This window comes from Diadema antillarum, unplaced genomic scaffold (assembly GCF_040938485.1).
Source record: "Diadema antillarum isolate AM-2024a unplaced genomic scaffold, OU_Dant_1.0 seq00000527_RagTag, whole genome shotgun sequence".
Classification (NCBI taxonomy): Eukaryota; Metazoa; Echinodermata; class Echinoidea; order Diadematoida; family Diadematidae; genus Diadema; species Diadema antillarum.
The window spans coordinates 541,598-565,285 of record NW_027271479.1 but is presented as its reverse complement, the minus strand read 5'-3'; the positions used below and the strand labels follow the sequence as shown (position 1 = coordinate 565,285).

Below are 23,688 nucleotides of genomic sequence, written 5' to 3'. Positions count from 1 at the left end.
AGGACTGAAAATAAGTGAAATGGGTCAACCTAGCCGAACTTGACTTTTTCATATTTTCTGAAAGAGCGGGTCTTCTTTTACATCATGCTAAAATTTGGTATCATAAAACGGGCAAGAAAGTGTGTGTTTTTTAGCAGTTTATCTCGAACATTTTTGGTAGAATAGTGTGATTAGGTGTGTCTTTAGAATCCCTTTTTCATTTCTGAAAAACCTTGTCCACACTCTTCACTTTCAACTCTAATAACTTTTAAAATTATAGTACTACTGCTTTGAAAATTGGCATTCATTATGGACAGAATGTGTTAATGAGGCATGTTTAATTTCAGTTTAATCTGATAACCCCTTCATTGTTCTTACTCTGGTGGTTTACTTCCTCTTTTTGGCCCATTCATCGCACAGCCAGCACGGTTTGGTAAAGATTAAGCGCTTGAATAGACACTGTACTTCAGAGCCTCTTTTCTCAGTTCACACTTTTCCTGAGTTTGTGCTTTCTTTCCAATATTTAGATAGGTTAGGAGAGTCCATTTGATTTAAGTTATACATCATTTTAAAGCTTAAAGTCTGCTCTTTTAGAATATGGTCTTAACTAAAAATTCATGTCACAAATTGGTAGAAATTTAAAATATTATTTCAAATTAAGAAAATTGACAATGATATTTGGTTCTTGAATTTGTCTCATGAATTCTTAAGTTTCCTAGATTAAAAGAATGAATTCTGTCCATTTTATAACCTTTGCGGCTTACTCCATGTCTAAATTGAAGTTTGATTCGAATGAACATTCTTATTTCACTCTTTATTCTCCCACTTTGTTTTTCTTTGAGGATATAAGGAGATACAGGGGAACGAATACTTATTTTTGCTATTACGTACACGTCTCTCATTGTGTTGATTTGATCTTTAATAATCATTGCTATCTTGAAGGGCATTTGCAAATAAATGACAAAATGTCAAATTTACTATATTTGGCATTTTTTACTTTTGTGTCTTGGAGGATGAAAACAAACTGTGTTCATTTATCCTTGCATTATAGCCATTTGAATAATATTTGATATGTATATGACGCAATGATTTTTATCAAAATCCTCTATGAAAAATATGTATTGGAAAAAGTGTTTACTTTCTTTTCTTTTCTTTTCTTTTTTGTTGAGTGTAGATAGTCACGATGTGTACCGTGCTAGTGGTAATGCTGATGTACATGCATATAATATTTGACGACTGAACCACTTTCTCTTAGAAGTGGATATTACTTTATGTGGACATAACCAAGCAGTTTATGGCACATAAACATTTGGATTGAATTTCTTCTTTCTCGTTTTCGTATCTGTAAATCTCTCTTCTTGTGTCTTCTCACGCTGATGCCAAGGTATTACATTCAAATCAGGCCAAACTGATTTAATTACTCGATACAAAGTGCACTGACAAACGAATCTTTATAATGACTGCATACAATGCATTTATTTCTTACTATGACCACTGCCATTATCTTTTTTTTTTTCAACAATTCTGATTACTCTTTTCAATCAAGATCACGCTTCTCTACTGACATAACATGACCACGTCATGATTTTCACTACACATTTCAGTACACAATATGGCCATATTTACAATGTGTATTGCACGCCAAGTGATTATAACATAAACTGAATTCACAAGCAAGTGTTAACTTTGTTTATAGACAATATTTAAGCGTTTTTGTTCTCATTTAAAACACTACAGACATAAAGGATGTATGAATGAGAAGTGTGAAATTAAGTGCGTAAAACAGATTTGTAAACTTTTAATTAACATTAATTTTGCCTCCAGACTTTCATTATGATTGATCATACACGTATGGGTTATTTGTGTCATACGTGATACACATGTGATACAGGCACAGGTGAGCTGGAGTCGTTTATATAAAAAGATAAAAATGCGTAGCCCTGCATCATGATTACCACAAACATACTAAGCAGCCACTATCATTGTCGTAAATATATTTGATAACAACAAAAATGCGGCATATTAAGATACATACTGTATTACAATAAATCTGCAGAAATAGTGATTTTCGAAAAATATTCCGATCATGAAAGCCCATAAATTTGCTAAAGGCAACACGTGAAAAACATGTTAACATAGTCCTGAGTTATTCATAATTAACAGATGAACCAACGCCAAAGTGCAGTGTGCTGAATTGGATCGTTTTGCCAGACTTCACCTTGACACATCCAATTATATCTCCTAATACATTTTGAGGTTACACTCTATCAATTTGCATCCTTTGATACTTGAAAACAAGAACCAAGCAAACCCTTTGTGATGGTCAATTTCTGGTGAGATCTTTTTGCGTATGTATAATAGATTATTGTCAAGTAGTTTTACGATGCAATCTTTGATTTGTTTTATTCTTTGCATCCTCGCAAAGACTAGAGATGACGCATTGCAAATACTGTTAAACGTCATGGATCACAATCATTGGAGACCCTGTAGCGCTCTTTGGCAGAATTTGAAATATTCCCTCCTAATTGATACTCCCTAACCAACATCAACCTCCCACTTCTAAGCTTTTCAACTGCACAGTTATACTTCATGACGCTTGATTTCCATCCTTTCATAATATCGTACAGTTATAAAAAAAAAAGAAAAGAAAGAATAGTTCGTGGCGTCTCTTCAAAAGAATTTTATTGCTCCCTTGCCACGGTAATCATATCTGTTCGAATTTTCTCAAGAATTATCTTCTCTTAACAGTGACTTTCCATGGTACATTTCTATGAAATCTTTGATATGTGTGAAAAAGCCTTGTGAACCACTCGCACATCAATACCCAGTAGCAGTAGATAATAGTTTCGATTCCCGCTGGTTCCTTTTTTCCGACGTGTTTGATAAAAAAAAAAATGTAGATCAGGAGTTCTTACAAATCTTATTTGTACAGAGGGCAGACAAAATTGAAGAAAACTCATACCTCAATAATTTTCTTTAATCTAGATTTTCATATTTACATCAAAAATGGCTATTGACATCAGACTTTTGTGACATAAATTCATTGAGTTGTAATCATGAGAAAATGGATTTGAATGAATTTGTATGCCTACTCATTTACTCGCTTTCTAATTTATAGACACTGTGCAGAGTAGAACTGCATAATGATGCATAGTCTATCGAGGTGTGTTTGTACATCCCTCTGGTGGAATTTACAAAGAACCATTAAACTGAAAGACTTCGCGTGGCAAGGAGATAGCATATCCAATCTCAATATCATCTCCACCTCACTTCGTTAATCTGATTCTGGCCTTGAGTGTGGAAATAACGAAGGAGAAATAGAGGAAGCAAAATGATCTGTCTCGATCTGCCTCAGATTACTGTCGTGGTATTCTAAATTTCACAATTTCACGTAATTTTTACCCCACATATAAATCTGCATTTGTGCCGCGGGAAATATCAGACATCATTACACTCGCTTACTGACGCAGAAAATCGTCTCAATTTCATCCAAGCATCGTCACACATCCCTCTGGTGGAAGTTACAAAAGCACTATGGGGTATTTTTCACAAATCTCAAACTGAAAGAACTCCTGTGTGTGTGACAGGGAAATAACATGTTTTCCTATCTGATTTTTTTTTCACACCACTTCTTTGAATCTGGTACTGGCCTTGAGTTAGGAAATAACGCAGGAGAAGACACATAGAAACCAAGAAATGATCTGTTTCCGGTTCATATTACTGTAGTGATATACTGATCCCACATATAAATCTGCATTGGTACCTCGGGGAATATCAGACATCATTACATGCTTGCATTTACGCAGCAACTCTTCTCAGTTTCTAAACGGCATCGTATCTCATAGTCATCAATGCCTCAAAAGGGGAGAACCGTATATTATTCGACTCATTTCGCTTCAATCAGCATCAATTGTCTGGAAGACCATGACAAGAACGAAAGAAGAAACCAGAAAAAAAAAACCTTCATCTGTAAACCATTCGGTACAACCAACCCAAAAATGGATGACTTGAGGCAAAATGGTTCTGTTATTCAGGAGACAGTTGTCACTGCCAGGATTGGATTTCATTTAATTGTGTATATCAAAAGGAGGTAAATGAAGATGAAACTGTCATCAGCCGTCTACAAATTACACGGATGTGCCAAACCTTCTGCTGCTTTGTCAACAAGTTCACCTCTATGGTGCAGTTATCGGTGACAGAGATAGAAAAGACATGAAAGCGAAACATCCATACATCTCCATAAGATCTACTTGAATGATATAGCTCGTACCCACGTCTTTGTACGCTCATCCGGCACAGACTAACACTTTTATCGTCACCATGGTAACAATCTACGATATGCATGGATCTCATGCACGAGATTAGCGAATTACTCATGGCAAAACTGCCATCAACTGCCCTCAGAAAGACACGCCTTGAAAAAGCGCCGGTCGTGTCATCCACGACTCCGTAGCACCAATCGCTATCTCTCTTGAGTTAGAGAGGGATTTCAAGCACAAACCTCGACCATCGCGACCAACAAGCCACGTATTACAATGTGGCATGATACACGTAAGGGGAGAACGCCCTACATGTGGCTGCATGGCCTTAGATATGCGATCCCCTCACAAAATGTCGTCCAGAGCTTGCTTGAAGCGGATAATCTCCCTCAGAGACTTCAAGCCCAGCTCGTTTTTCACCTCCTTGTAAAAGAACTCCGGCGCGTCGGATGCGATGGTCTTCAGTCCAAGAATCCCCTCGCCGTCATAGCCCTCTAGGCGATTTTTCAACTCCGTTAGACTGTTCCTCGTCAACCATGCATTCACGTCATCGTTTGTCCAGTTTGCCGCATTCTTCGCGCTGACTGCTTCCCGCTTGGACAACCGCTTCGAATCGTTGCGCCTGATTTTCACCGCGAGGTTACTTTCTGGAAGAGAATGAAGAAGAAAACTTATGGAGGTTGGGATGCTTGATATCACAACTCTCTACAGTATAGGCCTATTTGCTCCTTTCATAATATATTATTCATATTGTAACTCTGACTTCATTATCTAAATATGTCCACATTGGTTTGCGAAATGCACCTGCCGTTATTAGAAGAGGGTGTAGACAAATTCAACATTGAGGGTTTCTACGTCATTTGATAAGAATGTTGCATTCGAGTCAAAGCAGAACCTCTCTATATCTCTGGAATTACTGATCTGTCAATTAAAAAAAACTTGGTGCTGATCAAAACTGATGCTTTGCCCAACTTAAGATAAGGATGAAAATGAAATCCATACTAAAAAGACTGAAACTTTACAAATTTTAGTAGATATTACACAATGAAGAGATCAGGTTTGTTCACATGCCATAATTCATAAGCAATGAACGAAAATACAGAATAAAGATCATAAACAGAATTTGTTCAAAGTGATTTACGATTTTGAATGCTGAACGTGCGAAAACTGAATCCCCCCCCCCCAAAAAAAAAAAATAATAATAATGATAATAATAAAGAATAAATTAAATAAAAAATAAAAATAAGTAGGGGCCTATTTGAACTCTGGAATAGCGGTATTGCGCAAATTGAGTGACCGGGGCAAATTCGAACGACACAAATTCAGATTTGATTAGTATATGTAGGAATATGAGTGCGCGAAAATGTTGATTTGAACGATAAATCCATTGTAAACGACCAAGAGGGTGGGGAATACTAAAATCTTTTAAAGTGATATGCAGACACATCATAGCATGAACTTAAAGCTTATTGACAAGGTGAAGGTAACCATTAAGGGTCTTTAAATTCTCACCTCCAGTGACGGACAGATGACGAGAGATGGAGGTGGAAGGGAGACGACCTCGATTAGCCAGTTCTCGCTTGAGCCTGTCGACGTTGTCGACAACCTCGTCCATGGTTGCCATGGCAATGTAGTATTTGGTACCTAGCATGATGCCCAGCCAGCCGTCTGCCTCGTAGTCCGTCTGCATTTTGAGCGGGACGATGGGTTTGTTCAGTTTGAACGTGTACTCGGCCTCTGCGTATTGGGGAAGAAAAGTTTCGCATGGCATTAAAAAGGAAAGACAATAAATTTTCATTTCACTCTGTTTTGAGACTTTTACGTCGTGGACAAAAACTGCAAAATAACATGATATGGCTTACAAAAGACGAAGATTAAAGTTCATTCATAATATGAAGCTGGGGATATCAGAAATGTATTAATGTATTCATGATGCATGAATGTAAGAGTGAGTGTGTGTAGTTTTCTGCTAACACACATTCCAAGTTTGTTTTGTAGATCATGATTATTAATCTATCTATTGGACTGCTACAATTTAAGCGGTGCATTGCTTCTGTGTGAAGGTTATTTCAATCGGGCCTACTCGCGCGGTCTTTCATACGCGTTTCAAATGCGTGCATCCACGATTTTTGTCGCAACATCGAACATCTAGGTCTCATTTGATCTAATACCTGCCGAGATTCATTTTGTGTAACCACGACGGGCATGCAGTTTTCTTCAGTCGTTTTAATTGCTTGACTTTTTTTTTTTCATTAAGGACTAGTAGCCTATTGAGAAACAAGCACGCTGAGAAACGTTGTGTTGGCTTTGTGCGTGTGTGTGTATTATAATGTGTGTATGTGTGTGTGAGCTTTAAAAAAACTTATTGTTGACACTGCCGCCGCCGACATCGACGCTGACGACGACGGGAAAAGGTCGCCTATGTGTTGCTTCCGCTGCACAAGCGAGACAAAAAAAAAAAAAAAAATCTCCTAGTACAGCAACTCCCAGGAAAACAGCTCCCGGAAAAAAAAAAAAAAAAAAAAAAACCCTTAGCACAAGTACCTAGAAATTTGTATGCTTAAGAATAACTACCCCCAAACAACTACCTCTTTATTAAGATGATTACCCTATGGACAATTGGATGTGAGAGGGTACTTATCAAGTGGACCCCTTTTTTTTTTTGGGGGGGGGGGGGAGTGGTGGTAATGCCCTGTGGGTTATTTTTTTAGAATCTGTTGTCCGGAGGGTATCTTTTTAAAGGACAGTTGCCTTGGGGTAATTATCCTGGGGGTAATTTTCCTTCAAAGAGTAGTTACTTTAGAGTATTGTCCTGGTGGTAATTGATCTGGGAGCGGGCGTAGGTGTTCTAGGACTTAGTTGTCTTGGTGGAATTGTCCTAGTATTTGTTCCAGGAGTAGTTGTCTTGGAGATAGTCGTCCTGCAGGTCATTTGTCCTGCAACTTGCCCTAGGAAATAATCCAGGGGTTGTTATCCTGGAGGTTACTGCCCTCGAGGTAGTTATCCAGGGGTAGCTTCAAGTTTTGTTTTGTTTTTGTTTTATGTATTTTAGATAAGTTTCCTTAAAATCATAAAATCTACAGAGTGCAGGTATTGCAATTCACTAATTGTAAAAATCTACTTTATTTGAAAGTCAGTACAAAAGCCTATTGCTTTGTGTCAAAATTACATCTTATGTAAGTTACACGGACTATGAAACAACATGTATATGACTTTTGCTGTATTCGATTTGAATGAAATAAAAAAAGTTACATATCAGGAATCTATGAGAATATAAGAGTTAATAATGATTGTCATATTTATCATCCTAGATTCCTGATAATTAGATTATGTAGCACATAGAGAATTAAGTGTTTGTGTATTGCATATTGTCAATGATATATCATATAACATTCACATAACATAGACAATTATACGATATAAGCGATCAATTCTTTGAAGCTCTTCTTAATTGACGCATATCAATAACACATCTTTTGAACACTATGCTATGCAAATCAAGAAAACCTAAACATCATGGTCATCACTTCAACCTACCTGTTCTGCAGGCCGGGCTATTCTTGTACTTCTCGGAGAAACAGATGAGGACCACCGCAGCATTCTCCACGGCAGACGCCATCGCCTCCAGGGTAGAGCCGCCTGCGGGAAGACATACATGTAGCAGAGTACGTTGAGAACACATTGAAGCTATATAAACTTGTAAAGTGGTCTTAAAGCATGATGGTGTGTCATGAGGCTGTTGGTGCAAGCTTGAAATGATGTTAGCTCTCTCATGGTTCATTTCGTGAATCTAATTTTCTCCGGAGGACAAATTGGAAATATCAGTGCTATCTGAGAGATGAAGCCTGAGAGATGATAGAAGACTGAGGGATGAACAGACGCACAGTGGGCCAGAATGAGCTCAAAGTGCGCCAAAATTATACCCCATGGTTTCTTTTTACCCAAATTTGGTGACTAGGGGTAACTTGGGGCGTAGAAGTGATTGAACATAATATCAAACTCATATGACGTCACCGTGATGCTGATTTTTCATTGGCTACCAAAAATTGGTCTGTAAATGACGAATAAAGCAGTGCAAATATTAGGCTGTTTTATTTTCTTTAAAGGTTAATTTGAAAAAGGGGTTCATTTATCTTTTCACATTCACTGACACTGCTTATCTACTATCATTGAATACAAGATGCTTACATAATTGGCCACAGGAAGTGTATAAACATTCGGCGATCGAATTCATGCTGCGCTGGAAGTTCCATATTATACACACGTACTGCAAAATGATACTGTTGTCCGTGTAGATTAGAAAAAGGTTTATGATGTATGCTGTACTTTTGGGTGAATTTCTTCACTTTATTCTAGCAGGACATAAATGTGTGATATCAAATCAATCTCTCTACTTTATAACCTTAGGCCTATGCCACATCAATTTATACAAGCGCAACACTCGAAAAACCATTTTGTCTAATTTTTTACTGGAAAGATAACAAATTGTGAAGTCAGTAATCAGGAGAATGAAAGGTTATAACAACTAAGAATGAGTCTGCCGTGTATAAAGGTCTACTTGAAAAAGCTATAACAAAAGATTTTTTTCAATGAAAAATCTATCGGAATCACTATCATGTGAAATTATAAATTCATCCCCATTCCACAAGGATTTTTTTTTTCTCATCAGTCAGTCGTCGGAAGCATTTTTTTTTTCCTTCCGGCAACCCACCTAAGTATATAGGATCACAGTCTGATGAATCCGACTTGTATTTGTCGCCTATCAGGCCAATGTCAGACAGGTCGGGCATGATCCCATGAGGCAAGATCGTCCGATGAGGATCACGCGAGCAATGTCCGACATTGACCTGATAGTCGACCGACACAGTCGGATTCATCAGACTGCGATCCGACACACTTTGGTGAGCAGCCGGATAGCAACAGACTTTACTTCCAAAGAGTAATCGATGAGAATAGAATATCTGTGTTTCGGTGTATAACGTTCTATCTGCATATGTCAAGAGCAGGATCGAAGTATTTAGGTGTCCATACAGTATGTATCGCAGAGGGGATAGCTTGTTTACAGCAGTGGCTATGACAATATGGACAATAATATGGCTATAACCTTGGTTATGTGCAATTATGTACTCTTTTATCTTTGAAAGAAGGGTCTTTTAGGTGCCGGAACTAACCCTATTCATACATATTTATAACTCTGTTTACCTCTTATTCAGTGTTAATCATGTTTGCGGGCCTTTAACGTGCAAGAAAAAAAAAAGAATTAAAATATAATGCCGCCCTCATGCGGCGCCGTATGATAACATAATTCCTAAGCGGCTGCCAGGTCCAAAATATACGTAATGTGCCGCGGAAAATCGGCTCTAACACAGAAAGTGGCAAAAGGTGGCAGCCAAATCTGGTATCAGCTTAAAGCTGAGACATCAGGAAATGTTGTGGTAATAGAATTTAGTTGGAAATCCGTGGCAATCTAAACTTTTCATTTGGATATATTAAAAAAGACAAATAATTACCCTCTTTTCAAGGATATTTACCGGAAAATGTTCATGAAGATTAGGTTTCTTTGCATTTTTATGGCATTCATAACGTAAGATAAACTATGAGAAATATGTGGGAGAAATTGCAGGTTGATATCTCAAAAACTATATGTCGAAATTACGTATTCATTAAAGAGCTTACAATTTGCTTTGAAACTCTTAAAATGTTGTATTTTGCTACTTCAGGTAGGAAATATATCCCTTTAATGTACATATCTGATTTAAATATTTCAATGAAATATTCTTCAAAGTATTTCCTCTCAAGAGCGCATGTCAAAAATTAAAAAATCCCAAGTGCCCAAAATGACTTTTGGCGCACTTTGGTATCTCTCTGGCCCACTGTGAGACGTGACAACATTTCTGTTGACATGAAAAGAAGATGCAAAGCACACGTGTACCTAAAATACATGAACAGTGGCCACATTCCTTATACTGGTTCCCAAACTATAGGAAAACTCCAAATACCACTATGGCATGTATATGAGCACCATTGCAAAATTTTGCTGTTTGTTGTTGTTAATGTTGTCATATCTGGTGTCATTCTAACATAAAACAAACTTGTTGAAGCAAATACGCTGATATTGACAAAATTCCACTAATGTCATTTGAAACAACGCTGAAGAGAAAGGCCAATGTATTGACTTCGGGAGTACGTACTAAAATTCCAAAGCTGATAGCGCCCTCTTGAGGGGAACGTACTCACCCATTTGATCGACATCCATCCAGACTTTGTATCCGTCTGCTTGAAGCAGCTCCTTCACTTTCAGAATCTGTTTTTGAACGTCCCACTGGTAACTAAGCATCACATGATTAGTACTGACTTCCTCTTCATCGTCGTCGTCATTGTAGAAGACGTCCCCGACCTCGTTGTCGTGTTCGACAGTGTGTTCAGGGGACTGTTTGCTGCTTGAATTACCCTCACCGCCCGCTGCCGAGTTACCCTCCTTTGCGTCCAGCTTCAACTTCCGAGAGGGGTCTTTTGACTGTAGCGGCAGAAATCATGTAGAAATGAGAGAACTAGGGTTCGAGTCAATAACTGCTTGTTTCCTGTTTTGTTTGACCTGTTGTGTTATCATGTTCTTATTCTTCTAAAGCATCGGCGGTCCTAACAATCAGAATGAGCAACTATAATTATTTTGCCCAGGATAAGTTCGCAAACAGAGTGTTTTCTGCATTGCAGCATCATAATATGTTCCGTTTTTACGTAATAATTTCTGCTTTAGAATTTGATGTGGCATGCCCATGGCCTCTGAGTGATGTATCTGTGCTCACCATTTTTGTGTTAATGTGGAGAGTGTTCCGACTAAAGTATGTTCAAAAATTCAAAGTCAACCTACGTAAAGATAATGATCCGCTCCTCTGTGTACTAGTTTGCATGTAACTCGGCTTACCTTTTTCGTAAGCGTTGCGTGCGTCTCTTCCCCAACGTTCCAGAGAATGGCTTCGCACGGACGTGACAGTGCCGCATGAGTCTTGCACTTTCTCACCACTGAAAATAATTCGTAGTGAACATTTGTTATAATGTGTAAGACACGTGTATACATTCCTTTATTTCTTTTTTCAATTCATTCCGACAACGTTACAGTCAAATCATTCACTAAGGTATTCGAAGTTAAAATCTATAAGTTCCATTTGATTATCCTTTTTTTTTTCTTTCTCGCATCCTTAGACTTTGACATTTTGACGGGGGATAATTGAAATGCAAATATTTCGTTATCAAAATTTCTTCTTTTTTCTGTACTCTCGTTTTCTCAGTTTTACTGTCTGGCCTTACCAGGTTATGGCGAAGATTATTATACCGTACTTCTCTTACATGAATGCAACAATAGGGAATAAATGGAAAGGGTCTCACTTTGAAGGCAACCTTCCTCCTTCAGAATTGCACTTTGGTTAGACGGGTGGAATGAAAGTATCCATAGCACCTCTATCGCACTTCGCTGCTCCTCGAGGGGGTTTTCGTCGGACATCATTGAAACGATGCGTGAAAGAGCGCCGGCAGTAATGAATTTTACCTGGATGGAAAAATGATTGGGAAGCGAGCCTGGTTTGGTGTGCAATGAGACACGTTAACATTATGTAGTTGGTAGCATCTTCAGTCCCTTTCATCGCGTTAACGGGGATATCATACATTACAAAGTGCTTAGTTCTACCTCTCCCTATATTTACCCGTGTTTCCCTTCCATTTCGTAAAGCATTTCACTTTTCCTCTTTCGAAATCCACCTCCGAATAACTACTATCTGCCCTTTTGTGTTTATCTGAAGTTATTCTTTTGTAGTTTTTATCTACGGTATTCTCATTGTTGTTCCTTTCATTCAATTATTAATTTCACCTTCGGTCTTCATCTTAAACCTATCATGAACTTTAACACCAGAATATTACGTTCGGGGGGGGGGGGGGGGAAGAGACCACTCTCCTGTTTCTATATCACAATCGTATCTAATGATATTTCATTTCGACTGAACGTCTTGAAATAGTAGTAGTAGTAGTAGTAGTAGTAGTAGTAGTAGTAGTAGTAGTAGTAGGTAGCAGTGGTAGTAGTAGTAGTAGTAGTACATGTAGTAGTACATGTAGTAGTAGTAGTAGTAGTAGTAGTACATGTAGTAGTACATGTAGTAGTAGTAGTAGTAGTAGTAGTAGTAGTAGTAGTAGTAGTAGTATAGTGAATGGTCACGAGTGCGATGGTACAAGATTTCGTACGAGGTGAAAGATAGAGGCGCTCTATTCAACGAGGCGAAGCCGAATTGTATAGTGCGCCTCATTTTTCACCGAGTGCGATATCTTGTTCCATTGCACAAGTAAAGACCATATTCTATTTGTTTTATACAACACCTCGAACGTCGACATAATGTGGTCCAAACAGATTCTTGAATTTAGCCAGAAATGTCAACCATTTCTCCGTGAAAGACGAATGAGTAGCCGCACATGTCACAGTCACAGTGTACGCATGTACGCGAAAAGCTAATCGGTTGAAGTTGTTACAAAAATGTTTACTTGTAAGCGCGCTTGTAACTGTTGAGTGCGAGCGGCAAATGTTTGTTTGTTGTGACATCAGAGCCGTGCGATGGAACAAAAACTTCGAATCAGTCGTGAGTTTAACACGGGAGTCAGTGAAAATACGTGACGTCAGCCATGCGCTTTGCTCAAACAAAATTGCACGGTTGACAGCCACAGCGTGCGATGGAACTTTTAATTAAAGTAATGTCAAGTGATGGGCAATCGACCAATCGGATAGCTACATTCTTCTAAGGTGTTGTATAGTAGTAGCAATAGTAGTAGTAGCAGTAGTAGTAGTTGTAGTAGTAGTAATGATAGTAGTAGTAGTAGTAGTAGTAGTAGTAGTAGTAGTAGTAGTGGTGGTGGTAGTAGTATAGTAGTAGTAGTGGTAGTAGTAGTAGCAGCAGTAGCAGTAGTGGTGGTAGCAGTTGCAGTAGTAGTATTCGTCGTCGTCATAGTAGTAGTAGTAGCTGTAGTAGTATAGTAGTAGAGGTTGTAGTAGTTGCTGTAGTAGTAGTAGTCGTCGTCGTCGCCGTAGTAGTAGTAGTAGTAGTAGTGATAGTAATAGCATTAGTAGAAGCAGTAGTAGTAGCAGCAGCAGCAGTCTCATCATCCATGACTATAGAATCCACTAATCATATTGCACATATTTCATTATAACCATCAGTGTTGTTGGTATTATGATGATGATTACAATGATAAGTATCATCGTTTCTATTATCATTATTAGTATTATTATCATCATCATTACATGTATTATTAGTGTAATTATCGTCATTACCATTATAATTTTCATTACTATTATATATTATTTCATAATTAGTCATTATCATCATTATCACCATCACTGGGAGTGATAGTATTATCTGTATTGGTACGAGCATTATTACTTTTGATTTACTATAGTAATTTACCTTGTTGTCGTCGTTGGCGGCAAGATACTTCATAGCGTCGGCAACCTGGATGGAGGAGAAATTGTAGTGTGCCGAGTAGTGGTTTGGTTCGTTAAGGGCCTTACTCAGGATCTTCACGATGAAGTCGATGTTGGTGTTGGTTGTGTTGAGGTGCGCGTTCTCATCCTCTGTCACGATGAAGGCTAAAATGAAAATAGCCTTGGAAGATAAAGATAGACAGAAAACAATTACGTAAACATCCCCTGCTGTTCTCCTCATTACTTAAAAGAGAGAAGAAGTAAACATTATGCTCCTTAGATGTAATGAACTAGTCCCGTTAGTCGTAAATGAAAGCGTAATAAAACGTTTAATTGGCTGAAATAAAATTTTTAAAAATGCAACTACACAAGCACTCGGAGAGCGCAGACCTCCTCCAAGACGGCGACTCATTTACACCCTACACGCATGCAATTCCCCCATATAGAAGCCTTTGTTTGCGTCATCAGCTTCCAGCTGCGCGGCGCCTCGCTCGCTCAAGCAGAGTACACGTTTTACTCTATGAATGCAAACCTGAAGTAGGCGCAGCTTGAAAACCCAAGTTCATTGTACCTATATGCCAAAAAGATTTAAAAAATCCTTCAAAAATGCATGAAAATTTCCTGGATCACTACCGAAATTTAATGATGGGTTATGTTCCTTATGCCATTATCGACTTTTCCTGCAAGTTTTATTCAAGTCCGATCACAACTTTTTGAGTTATTGTTGCAAACAATCAAACAAACCAATGCCGATGAAAACATAACTTCCTTCCTTTGCGGAGGTAATAATCATACTAAAATTGACGAAGACTGATATCACTCTAAAGTTGATTTACATCTATAAAAATGACCACAATTTCCATTATTGGCCTTACCTCTTGTGTTTAGACGGGCGTTGTCGAACTACAGATATAAAATATCATTTATGGATTTTGAAGTTGACAATGCGTGACACAATAGTAAAATTGATATTGCGGAACACCTTCCCAGAATAATGACACATACACACACACACACACACACACACACACACACACACACATGAACACACACACACATACACACACACACACACACACACACACACACACACAGAAACAGGTGATCAAACAAATAGGTGTGTTGACGAGAGTTCGCGAGCTTTAATACCTTGACCCGCAGGATAAGAAAGCGGCACTTCAGGTATGGCTTGAGGACCATGGTGGCGTGGTTCTCTCGGAAAATCGACTTGTTGTCCATGTGATGCCTACAGTGGTAGAAAGAATAGATAATTTCGGTCTTATTTCTTTCCGCGTTTAAAAATCAAAACACAATATTGCACGAACTAATGACAATGCATGAGATCATCATTACTGGTGAGATCATTAATGTACATTAAATGTTTGTGTGCATTAATATGACAGATCAATGACATGATTACTCAAACATGCACATTTACACAAATACATTTGCAATATTATCGATACAGACGGACACATAGACTGAATAGGAAACTGATGGATACGAAAATAAACAAACTCTAACAAATGTGATAATCAGCAGCAGAATAGCTGCAAATGATTGACAGATTGACCTACATCGACCGAAATGTACGTGGATGTAGGGCAATTTGTCAATCAGTTGCAATGAAAACATCTCGACGGAAGAATTTCATAAATTTAAAGAAGAATAATTACTTACAATAATAAAGGAAAAGAAATGAAAGAAAGGGCGAAGAGTGAGAGATGAAGGGTGACGAAAAACGGGTAAAGAGTGAAGAGGTATGAGAGAGAGGGGCGAAGAATATCAAAGGATGGGTGAGGGTAAAGGACGCTGCTCGTAACATACCTGATGCAGTGGTAGAGCACTGTGAGAACACGCTTGAGGAACTCTCTCCTCGACATCCATCGCAGCTTCTTGCTATCCATATTGAGAGCGTCCACGGAGTAGAAACGGTCGTGGAGAACGGCAAGGAGTGCAGGCACACACAGCTCGCCAATCTGCTGGCAGAGCTTGTCACCGGCTACTGTAAAGCCCTGTGTGGCATCCAGCAGCAGGTTGATGGCGAGGTACGAAGCGGGGTTCTCGATCTGACCATTTGAGGAGAGACAGAGAGAGATTACTTTAAAAACTTAGTGATTACCACGATTACTGGCCTACATAATAATGCTGGCTATGGCTAACAATGACAAGAACACTAACCTTTAACGCTGAAAGCGCTGCATCAGCGTCAATTACGAGATACAAAGAGGGGGGGGGGGGGGGCTTGAGAGAAAGAGAGGGAGTTGGGGCAGTGAAAAATATGCAGACCCAGACAGACAGAGGAAGAAAGTTTTTACTTTTAACTATTGTATGTCAGAAACGGCATCTGACAGGCCGTTATCGTTGTATTGTCACTTGTCATCTTGTTCCCCAACTTTGAGCGTTAAAAAGAGCTATTCTGTTTTTAATCATGAACAAGATGAAAAGGAAACGCTTGCTATGCTTTAAAATTTTGATATCGATTATGTATTATCGACATTAGAGAAGGATACGACTCTTTTTCTAAACTTGATTTCGACATTCTACAGACATTATCATTCCTTTCATCGTTAGATCCAATACGTTAAGGATATGAGAAGCTTTTGTACACAAACACATGAAATAAATTGTAAACACTTGAATAAGTAACAACATCATCCAAAAGTTCTTTGTACAAGAGATCCCCAACTACAAATTTGTGAAACAATGTCTCCGATTTCTAGGGTGTGAAGAAACGCAGCACACGCACACACACGCAAGATATAACGGTTTTTTTTTTCTTTTTCTGTAGGCGCTTTTACACAGTCGAGCTTAAGGCGGAGAAAGGAAGAGTGTACCTCTAACGAGTCACTCACCAGATCATTTACGTCATCTTTGTGCAGCTTATCCCAGATCTGCAGGAAGAGCCTGGCGAAGCCGAGCTCAGTGACCAGCTCGACGTAGTCGGCTTGCCTAACGTCACTCAATTTGCAGAGGACGAGAAGACAGTGGAGCTCCTCGTTGCCTGTGTACGAGTCGGCCTCATGGAGCTTCTTCATCGTCTCACGGAGCTCTCGCTTTTGCTGGATTACGAATAGACATAAGAAGTATACTTCCAACTGATCCTCGAAACGACAGCAATAGTTTTACTTATCTAATTATTTCTTTTAATAAGAATTCTGATTTTTCTTTCGCTGTATAAAAAAAAACAACCTGCAAATATTTTATTTATGATATATCCGATCATTTACCTGTTTTTACCATCAACAATAGTTCTTTGAAAATAAAACAATATTTTGAAAATAAAAAATCTCAAATGTATTATAAGGAAACAGAAAGTAATATAAATTCTTTGATATTTGATTTAGCGCAGGAAGAATGGGACGATGTATTTGATGAAAGCAATGCTGATACTGCTTATGAAAAATTTATCAGCAGATTATTGTATTATTATCAGAGAAATATTCCTTTGGTTAAACGGAAACCTTTAAAGAAAAATAGACAACCCTGGATTACCAAAGGTATTATGCGGTCTATATCAACCCGTAATAAGTTATATAAGCAAGCAATAAAGAATCAAAGTAATAACTCATTTATGAAATACCGGAAATATAGAAATCAATTAACATCAGTAATAAGATTGTCCCGAAAATTGTATTATTCAACTAATATAGAAAAAAATAAGGATAATCTTTTTTCATTGTGGAAAACTGTCAATGCTCTTATGGGAAAGACGGTAAAAGAAACTACCAACTCTATCATCATTGACAATGAGGAAATTACTGATTTTACCACAATTGCCAATTCATTTAATGATTATTTTATAAATATTGGTCCTAGTTTAGCATCTAATATGAATTCATGTAATACACATTTTACTGATTATTTACCCAATCCTTGTGAAAATTCATTATTTCTCACGCCTACCAATGACCATGAAATAATCAATATTGTTCAGAATCTGAAAACAACTAAATCGAGTGGGCATGATGGTCTTAGTGTTCATTTATTGAAACAAATAATCTTTTACATTGCAAGCCCCCTAACTCACGTATTTAATATGTCTCTTTCAACAGGCATTTTTCCGAACTCATTCAAACTTGCAAAAGTTATTCCCATTCATAAAAAAGATGACTTTAAATTAATGAGTAATTATACACCAATTTCATTATTACCAAGTATATCCAAAGTTCTTGAAAAAATTGTGTATAAAAGGTTATATCAGTTTTTACAAACCAATAATTTATTGATACCCAATCAATTTGGATTTAGAAGTGGATATTCTACTGACTATGCAATCGCTCACATGTGTGATAAAATGATTGAAGCTTTTGCTGATAAAAAGCATGTTATAGGTATATACATGGATTTGTCGAAAGCATTCGACACCATCGACCATGAAGTATTGATACATAAACTTAATACGTATGGTATACGAGGTCACGCTCTGCTCTGGTTTATAAATTATTTGCAAAACCGTCAACAGTATGTTAGTTTTCAGTCTTATGAATCACACAAACTTGATATTAAATGTGGGGTACCTCAAGGCTCCATTTTAGGGCCTCTGTTGTTTAACATTTATATAAATGATATTATAGGTTCTTCTCCATCTTTGAATTTTATACTTTTTGCTGATGATACATCCATTATTACATCAGATTATGATGTAGGGACACTTGTTAATCGTTTGAACACTGAATTATTGAATATATTGGATTGGTTTAAATCAAACAAGTTATCTTTGAATGTTAATAAGACAAATTTCGTTTATTTTAGAAAACCCTACTCACAGGATCTTAATGTCAACATATCAATTGATGGGTTTTCTCTTTGCGAGAAACAGGTTATTAGATTTTTAGGCATTACAATCGATTCTCATTTAACATGGAACGAACATATATCCTGTTTACAAAGGACCCTATCAAGAAATATTGGTGTACTCTGGAAGTTGAAAGATCTCTTATCAGAACGATCCCTGATTATTTTATATAATTCTTTAATTTTGCCTCATATATTGTATTCAAATATTGTATGGGGAAATTGTAGTATTACTAAACTGAATTCATTGTATTTACTCCAAAAGCGTGCTATTCGTATTATTACTAATTCCACATATTTATCTCATACAGATCCTTTATTTCATCGTTTGCATACTTTGAAGCTTCAGGACATCCACATCTTACAAACAGGTATATTTATGTACAAGTATGCAACAAATCAACTTCCCTCTTTATTTCATAATATTTTTCACTTAAATTCGAATATACACACATATCCAACTCGCCGTTCGACAGATTTTCACCTTGTAAACCCCAAAACTGTTTTAGCTCAGAAATCAATTAGACATTACGGTCCCGATGTCTGGAATAACCTACCTGATCAATTAAAGCAGTGTACTTCACTGTTTTCCTTTAAAGCTCATTTAAAAAAGTATTTATTATTGAAATATGTTTCCAGTTAGTAGTTTTTGATCAATGTACTTTTTCTTCTTTTTTTCTGAAGTCTCAGTAAGCCCTGATCCATGCAAAGTGTTTTTTTTTTCATTCCCTCCCGTTCCTTTCCTTTCTTTGATAATGATATTGCATACATTCATTAAAGCGTATACCTTACCCCCAAAATAGGCATGCTACAGCCTTTATTCTCTCTTGCACTGTCACCTGCACACACGACGCACTGTCACTCGCACACACCTACACTTTTATTGTCTACTATACCATGCAGCAGTCAATGGTGCTGCGTGCTGTTTTTTTTTTCTTGTTCTAAAGCGCCAAGTCACTATTTTTCTTTTCTGTTTTTTTTTTCTGTAGCAAAATGTGTTTTGTGTATTAAGATTAAGAGTTTTATGAGTACATATATAATTGGTGTTGTATTACATTGGTATCACATATTCAGATAGGGCCTCATCCACGTCAAGCTCTGCTTATGATGACGGTCCCCTGTATTGATTTCTCCTTTGTTATTAGATACAGTAAGCCTTAATATGTTATTTTGATTCATAATTATGCCACTTCAGACTGAATGTTGTTACGCAAATGATTTTTTTTTGTATTGATTTGTATGTATCTGTATCATTTTGTTTTCATTTGCAATTGTATTCGGAGAAAGAAAATGCAGAAATAAACCAAACAAACAAACAAACAAACAAAACGTATAATCTTTACAAGCAGGGTTTAGTAATACATTTGCAGTTATTATGACACATGAGCGTCATTATGAATTTGCTCCTATGTTCCTCCAGTGATTTCTTAAGTAAGGGAGTACTGTATCTTATATGATAGGACTATCTGGAGTGTAGATCCTGCCACAACAACAGTACAGACAACATACACTATTCCGATAATTCTGTTTTATTTCTAATTATCCGTGAGGTTATCATGTATTTTGGTGCCTGGCATTTCACTTTGGAGAAGACGATGAATTTGACCCACAAGCATTACAATTTAAACTTAACAACTAACAATTATTCGTGACACTATTATTGTTTATTTTTGTTATCATCATTATTATTGCTATCATTACAATTTACAAGTATCATTATAACAATTGATTATCAATATCGTCATTGACATTACATTATCAACACAAATGACGGAAAACAACGAGAATGAGGCGGACGATATCAAATACGCATGCCCATAATGTAATATACAAATGCAATATATAAATATCGCATAACTACATAAAGGTGACATTTAAAGGTGAATAAACATGTGATGCCAATAAACAACTGTATTTTGTCATTACGTGTGTATAATGAGGACGTCATACCTCAATCTTCATGGTTTCATCAGGCATTACGACTCGCTCCCCACGGCTGCCCGTCTCTGTGGCCCATGTGAGGTAGTCGTTGAAGACCTTAAACTTGGCCTCGCTGAACTTGGTCTCCGAGTACGTTCCTTGTCGATGTATCTCCTCGAGTCTGGCAAATCGCTCCTGATCCGTCATTGTTGACGACGGCTTACCACACTTTAGGTACAGATTGAGGGAAGGGAAGATTGAGGGAAAGGTCTTTACATAATATGTGATGACTTTCCCAAGAAATACAATGTTATATCAATACACATATAGAATATACCAAATTACATATACTATTGATATTGCACCGTGCTGCAAAGCGATAAATTGCCTTTATATAATGAAGAACTTACCAGGTTCATAGTCACTTTCCCCTTACGGCAATTTCTCAAACACCTAGGTAGCGGGTTTACAATCTTCCACGGCGTACAATTCATGTCCATGATGTGTCTCCTTTTCCGTAACCAAGTGCGCTTATTTACATCGGCACGACTTTTATATAATGATGAATGACTAACTATCAGAGGGGATCTCACACGATCACGTTTTCTTGTGGTCATCCTCGTAACAGGCCACGCGGCTTCGACTGCGTATTCGACGTACAGTGTAACTATGGACAAAGGAAGTCAATGAACTAAGTCGGAAGCAAGACCTCGCGTTAATTGACAGACCTCAACCTAATTTTGCGTTCAACTGCAGGCTCTGACATCTGGTGCCTGGTTTGTTTTGATGACTTTTCTCGGAATGAATATTACATGGAGTGAAAGACCCGCTCTATCTGCGTGCGTTTGGCTCGGGTGTCGCTCTTTTCCTTATTTTGTTTTGTTGTTAACATTGGCAAGCTAACATGAAATGCGGACAACTAGAATTTTTTCTACCTTGACAAATTCTACATACGCTGTAGAATACGTGGCTCCTATCATTACCTGGCAGGCAGAGAAACACGTCGAAACCAACCTGCTTCATGCTACCACATATGAAAATTCCACAAGGCAAACATAAACAAGTGTTTTTGTTGTGAAAGCAAAATAAAATTTACTTCCAGTGTGTTGTCTGTCAATATGACAATATGGCTTACAAACTTTTTCCTTTCAACCCTAATAAAATTGGAGAGAATGATACTAATACTGTGCAAGTTGGTGTTAGCCATAAATAGAATGAATCTAATGAGCAATTCTTCTCTTCAGTTTGATAGTAATAACCGCTTCATAGCGGTTGTTATACAGTTTAATCATTTTGTTTTTGTCCCATTCATTGCATAGAGCATAACCTGAAGTGCTTGAACAGATCCTACGCTTCAAAGTCTCTTTTTCTAAATGAACACATTTCTAGAGGCTGTGCTTTCTTTCCCTCATTTTGATGTGTTAGGGAAGTCAATTTGTATTTGTAATTTTAGAGTCTGCTCTTTCAGAGTCCGACCTTATAGCTGAGAATTCACAAAATGGTGACCTTTCTGGTGATTTTGTGATGCAGTCTCACATATATTTGGGTACATGCACGAAAGGCTAACAGAAGGACACATAGAGGACTGGAAAAGAATGGGAAACAATCAAGTCATGCAGCTGACATCGCTAAGCAGGAAGAGCCTGCTGCACTTTCTGAGGAGGAGCTTGTTTTATGTCGAAATTTGACTCATTTTGTTTTGTTCGTTCACTCATTATGCCCAAAACATTCTAATCCAGAAACTCAAGACCATAAAAACAGGGCAAGTTTATGATATGTCTGCCATACAAATAGTCCATCCCAATAACCTTCCTTATTTCCACCTCAAACAATATCTATCACTTGCAGATATAAAGCACAGTACATTTGAAGCTGACTGACAAAAAAAAAATATATATATATATACCTGCTCAGCGTTTTCCAGGCTTAGTTCAGCGTTCGATGCCAGCGAGTTCCTGTCCTTGTCTTCTCCGTCGTCATCCAGTTCAGCGTCCTCCGCGACCGTATCAAGTTTCGCCACAGGATGACGAGGTTCATCGTACTCGTTCTCGTCCACACTTTCGAACTGTAGTGTATTGGGGACGTTAATTGTCTCTTGTGGGGGACCCTTCGCTACAATATCCTTCCTACTAAAGGCCACTGTCTCGCGGATGGTAGTGCCTTCGGCGGATTTCTCCGGAGGTTCCTCCTCTGTCACTTTCGCTGTCACTACCTGCGAGGACTTACTCGAGCCACTACCCATGTTTGTTTCTGCAGTAGCCTTTTATGACGTGCTTCTCGACGTTACGTCCCTATCACCACGGACGATGCTCTGATCCCGATAGATTCTCTGGCATTCCCGGTTAATCAGTGATTGGTTTGAATTGCTCCCCAGCTGACTATTTCTCCAGCTCGTAAAGTAAGCGCAAGAAGTTGATTCCTCAAGATGGCTTGTCATCTGCTCGAATGGAGGGAACACTCATACCTGAACGCACAAAGAGATACAAGCACACGAAAGAGTAATTTAGAATTGTTCACAATCATGGGAATTCATCGGTACTGCGTGTCAATAAATTATTTACTAGTAGCTGAAGTATTACACTGTTTAAAACGCCACTTGTCATAATTGCTCTACATGTGCCAGCACATCTCTTCATCGCGTCAAATTATTGAAGCAGTGCAATAGCCAATCAACAAAGACATTAAAAAGCCAGAGGTTGTAGTTATCAGCATCTCAATGATATTTGTATGTGCAAACGAATGGACTAGCGGTAAGGTGACGACATCAATGCCTCTTCCAATTGCCATGAAAACGCGAGGAAATTGCACATACAGCTTTATGTTTACTGTGCCTATTTTCATACGAATATGATTACAATTTTAAAAAAATACTCAATCGGTTGCGCGGCTATCATGTGTTTTTGTTGCTACCAAAATAAGTAAGCCATCTTCAATCAATTCAAAGAAACTGTAACCACCTCCCTGCCGTAACCTTCATTGAATCTTATATCTTGCATTTAATTTCGGTGACACCGTCTGATTTCCCCCTGATTTTTCCTGATTTTCCTCTATTCATTATTAGTCATTATATTCCAACCAACTTTGAATGTAAAGCTTGTCGTACACTATACGACTAACGACTAAACGACTGGCAGACTTTGGATCCGAAATAAATCCCAATACCCTGAGAATAAACATGCCTATTTATTTCAGATCCAAAGTCTGTCAGTCGTATAGTCGTGAGTAGTTTAATGGATGACAGACTTAACTTGGACTTGAACATTAACAGACATG

The 23,688-nt window shown here is 37.9% G+C and overlaps 1 protein-coding gene across 1 annotated transcript; it reads right to left on the bottom strand.

Moving 5' to 3' along the window:
• Positions 1-4,583: 4,583 nt before the first annotated feature.
• On the bottom strand, positions 4,584-22,657 carry LOC139734478 (uncharacterized). Its single transcript, XM_071645261.1, has 12 exons — positions 22,322-22,657; positions 20,446-20,643; positions 16,554-16,760; positions 15,526-15,767; positions 14,848-14,944; positions 13,682-13,879; positions 11,625-11,784; positions 11,164-11,261; positions 10,476-10,755; positions 7,776-7,877; positions 5,751-5,975; positions 4,584-4,885 (listed from the first exon to the last, which is right to left on the bottom strand). Exons 1-12 carry the CDS (start codon positions 22,655-22,657, stop codon positions 4,584-4,586), a joined length of 2,445 nt encoding a protein of 814 aa, XP_071501362.1.
• Positions 22,658-23,688: the final 1,031 nt, after the last annotated feature.

Bases quoted from the DNA above. Each gene is read 5' to 3' on its own strand.
- LOC139734478 (XM_071645261.1), bottom strand. From the start codon at position 22,657: ATGGGTAGTGGCTCGAGTAAGTCCTCGCAGGTAGTGACAGCGAAAGTG. The intron at 16,761-20,445 runs GTATGACGTCCT...TTCGTAATCCAG, and splicing joins ATGAAACCATGAAGATTGAG to CAAAAGCGAGAGCTCCGTGA. The intron at 14,945-15,525 runs GTATGTTACGAG...CTACCACTGTAG, and splicing joins GTGCTCTACCACTGCATCAG to GCATCACATGGACAACAAGT.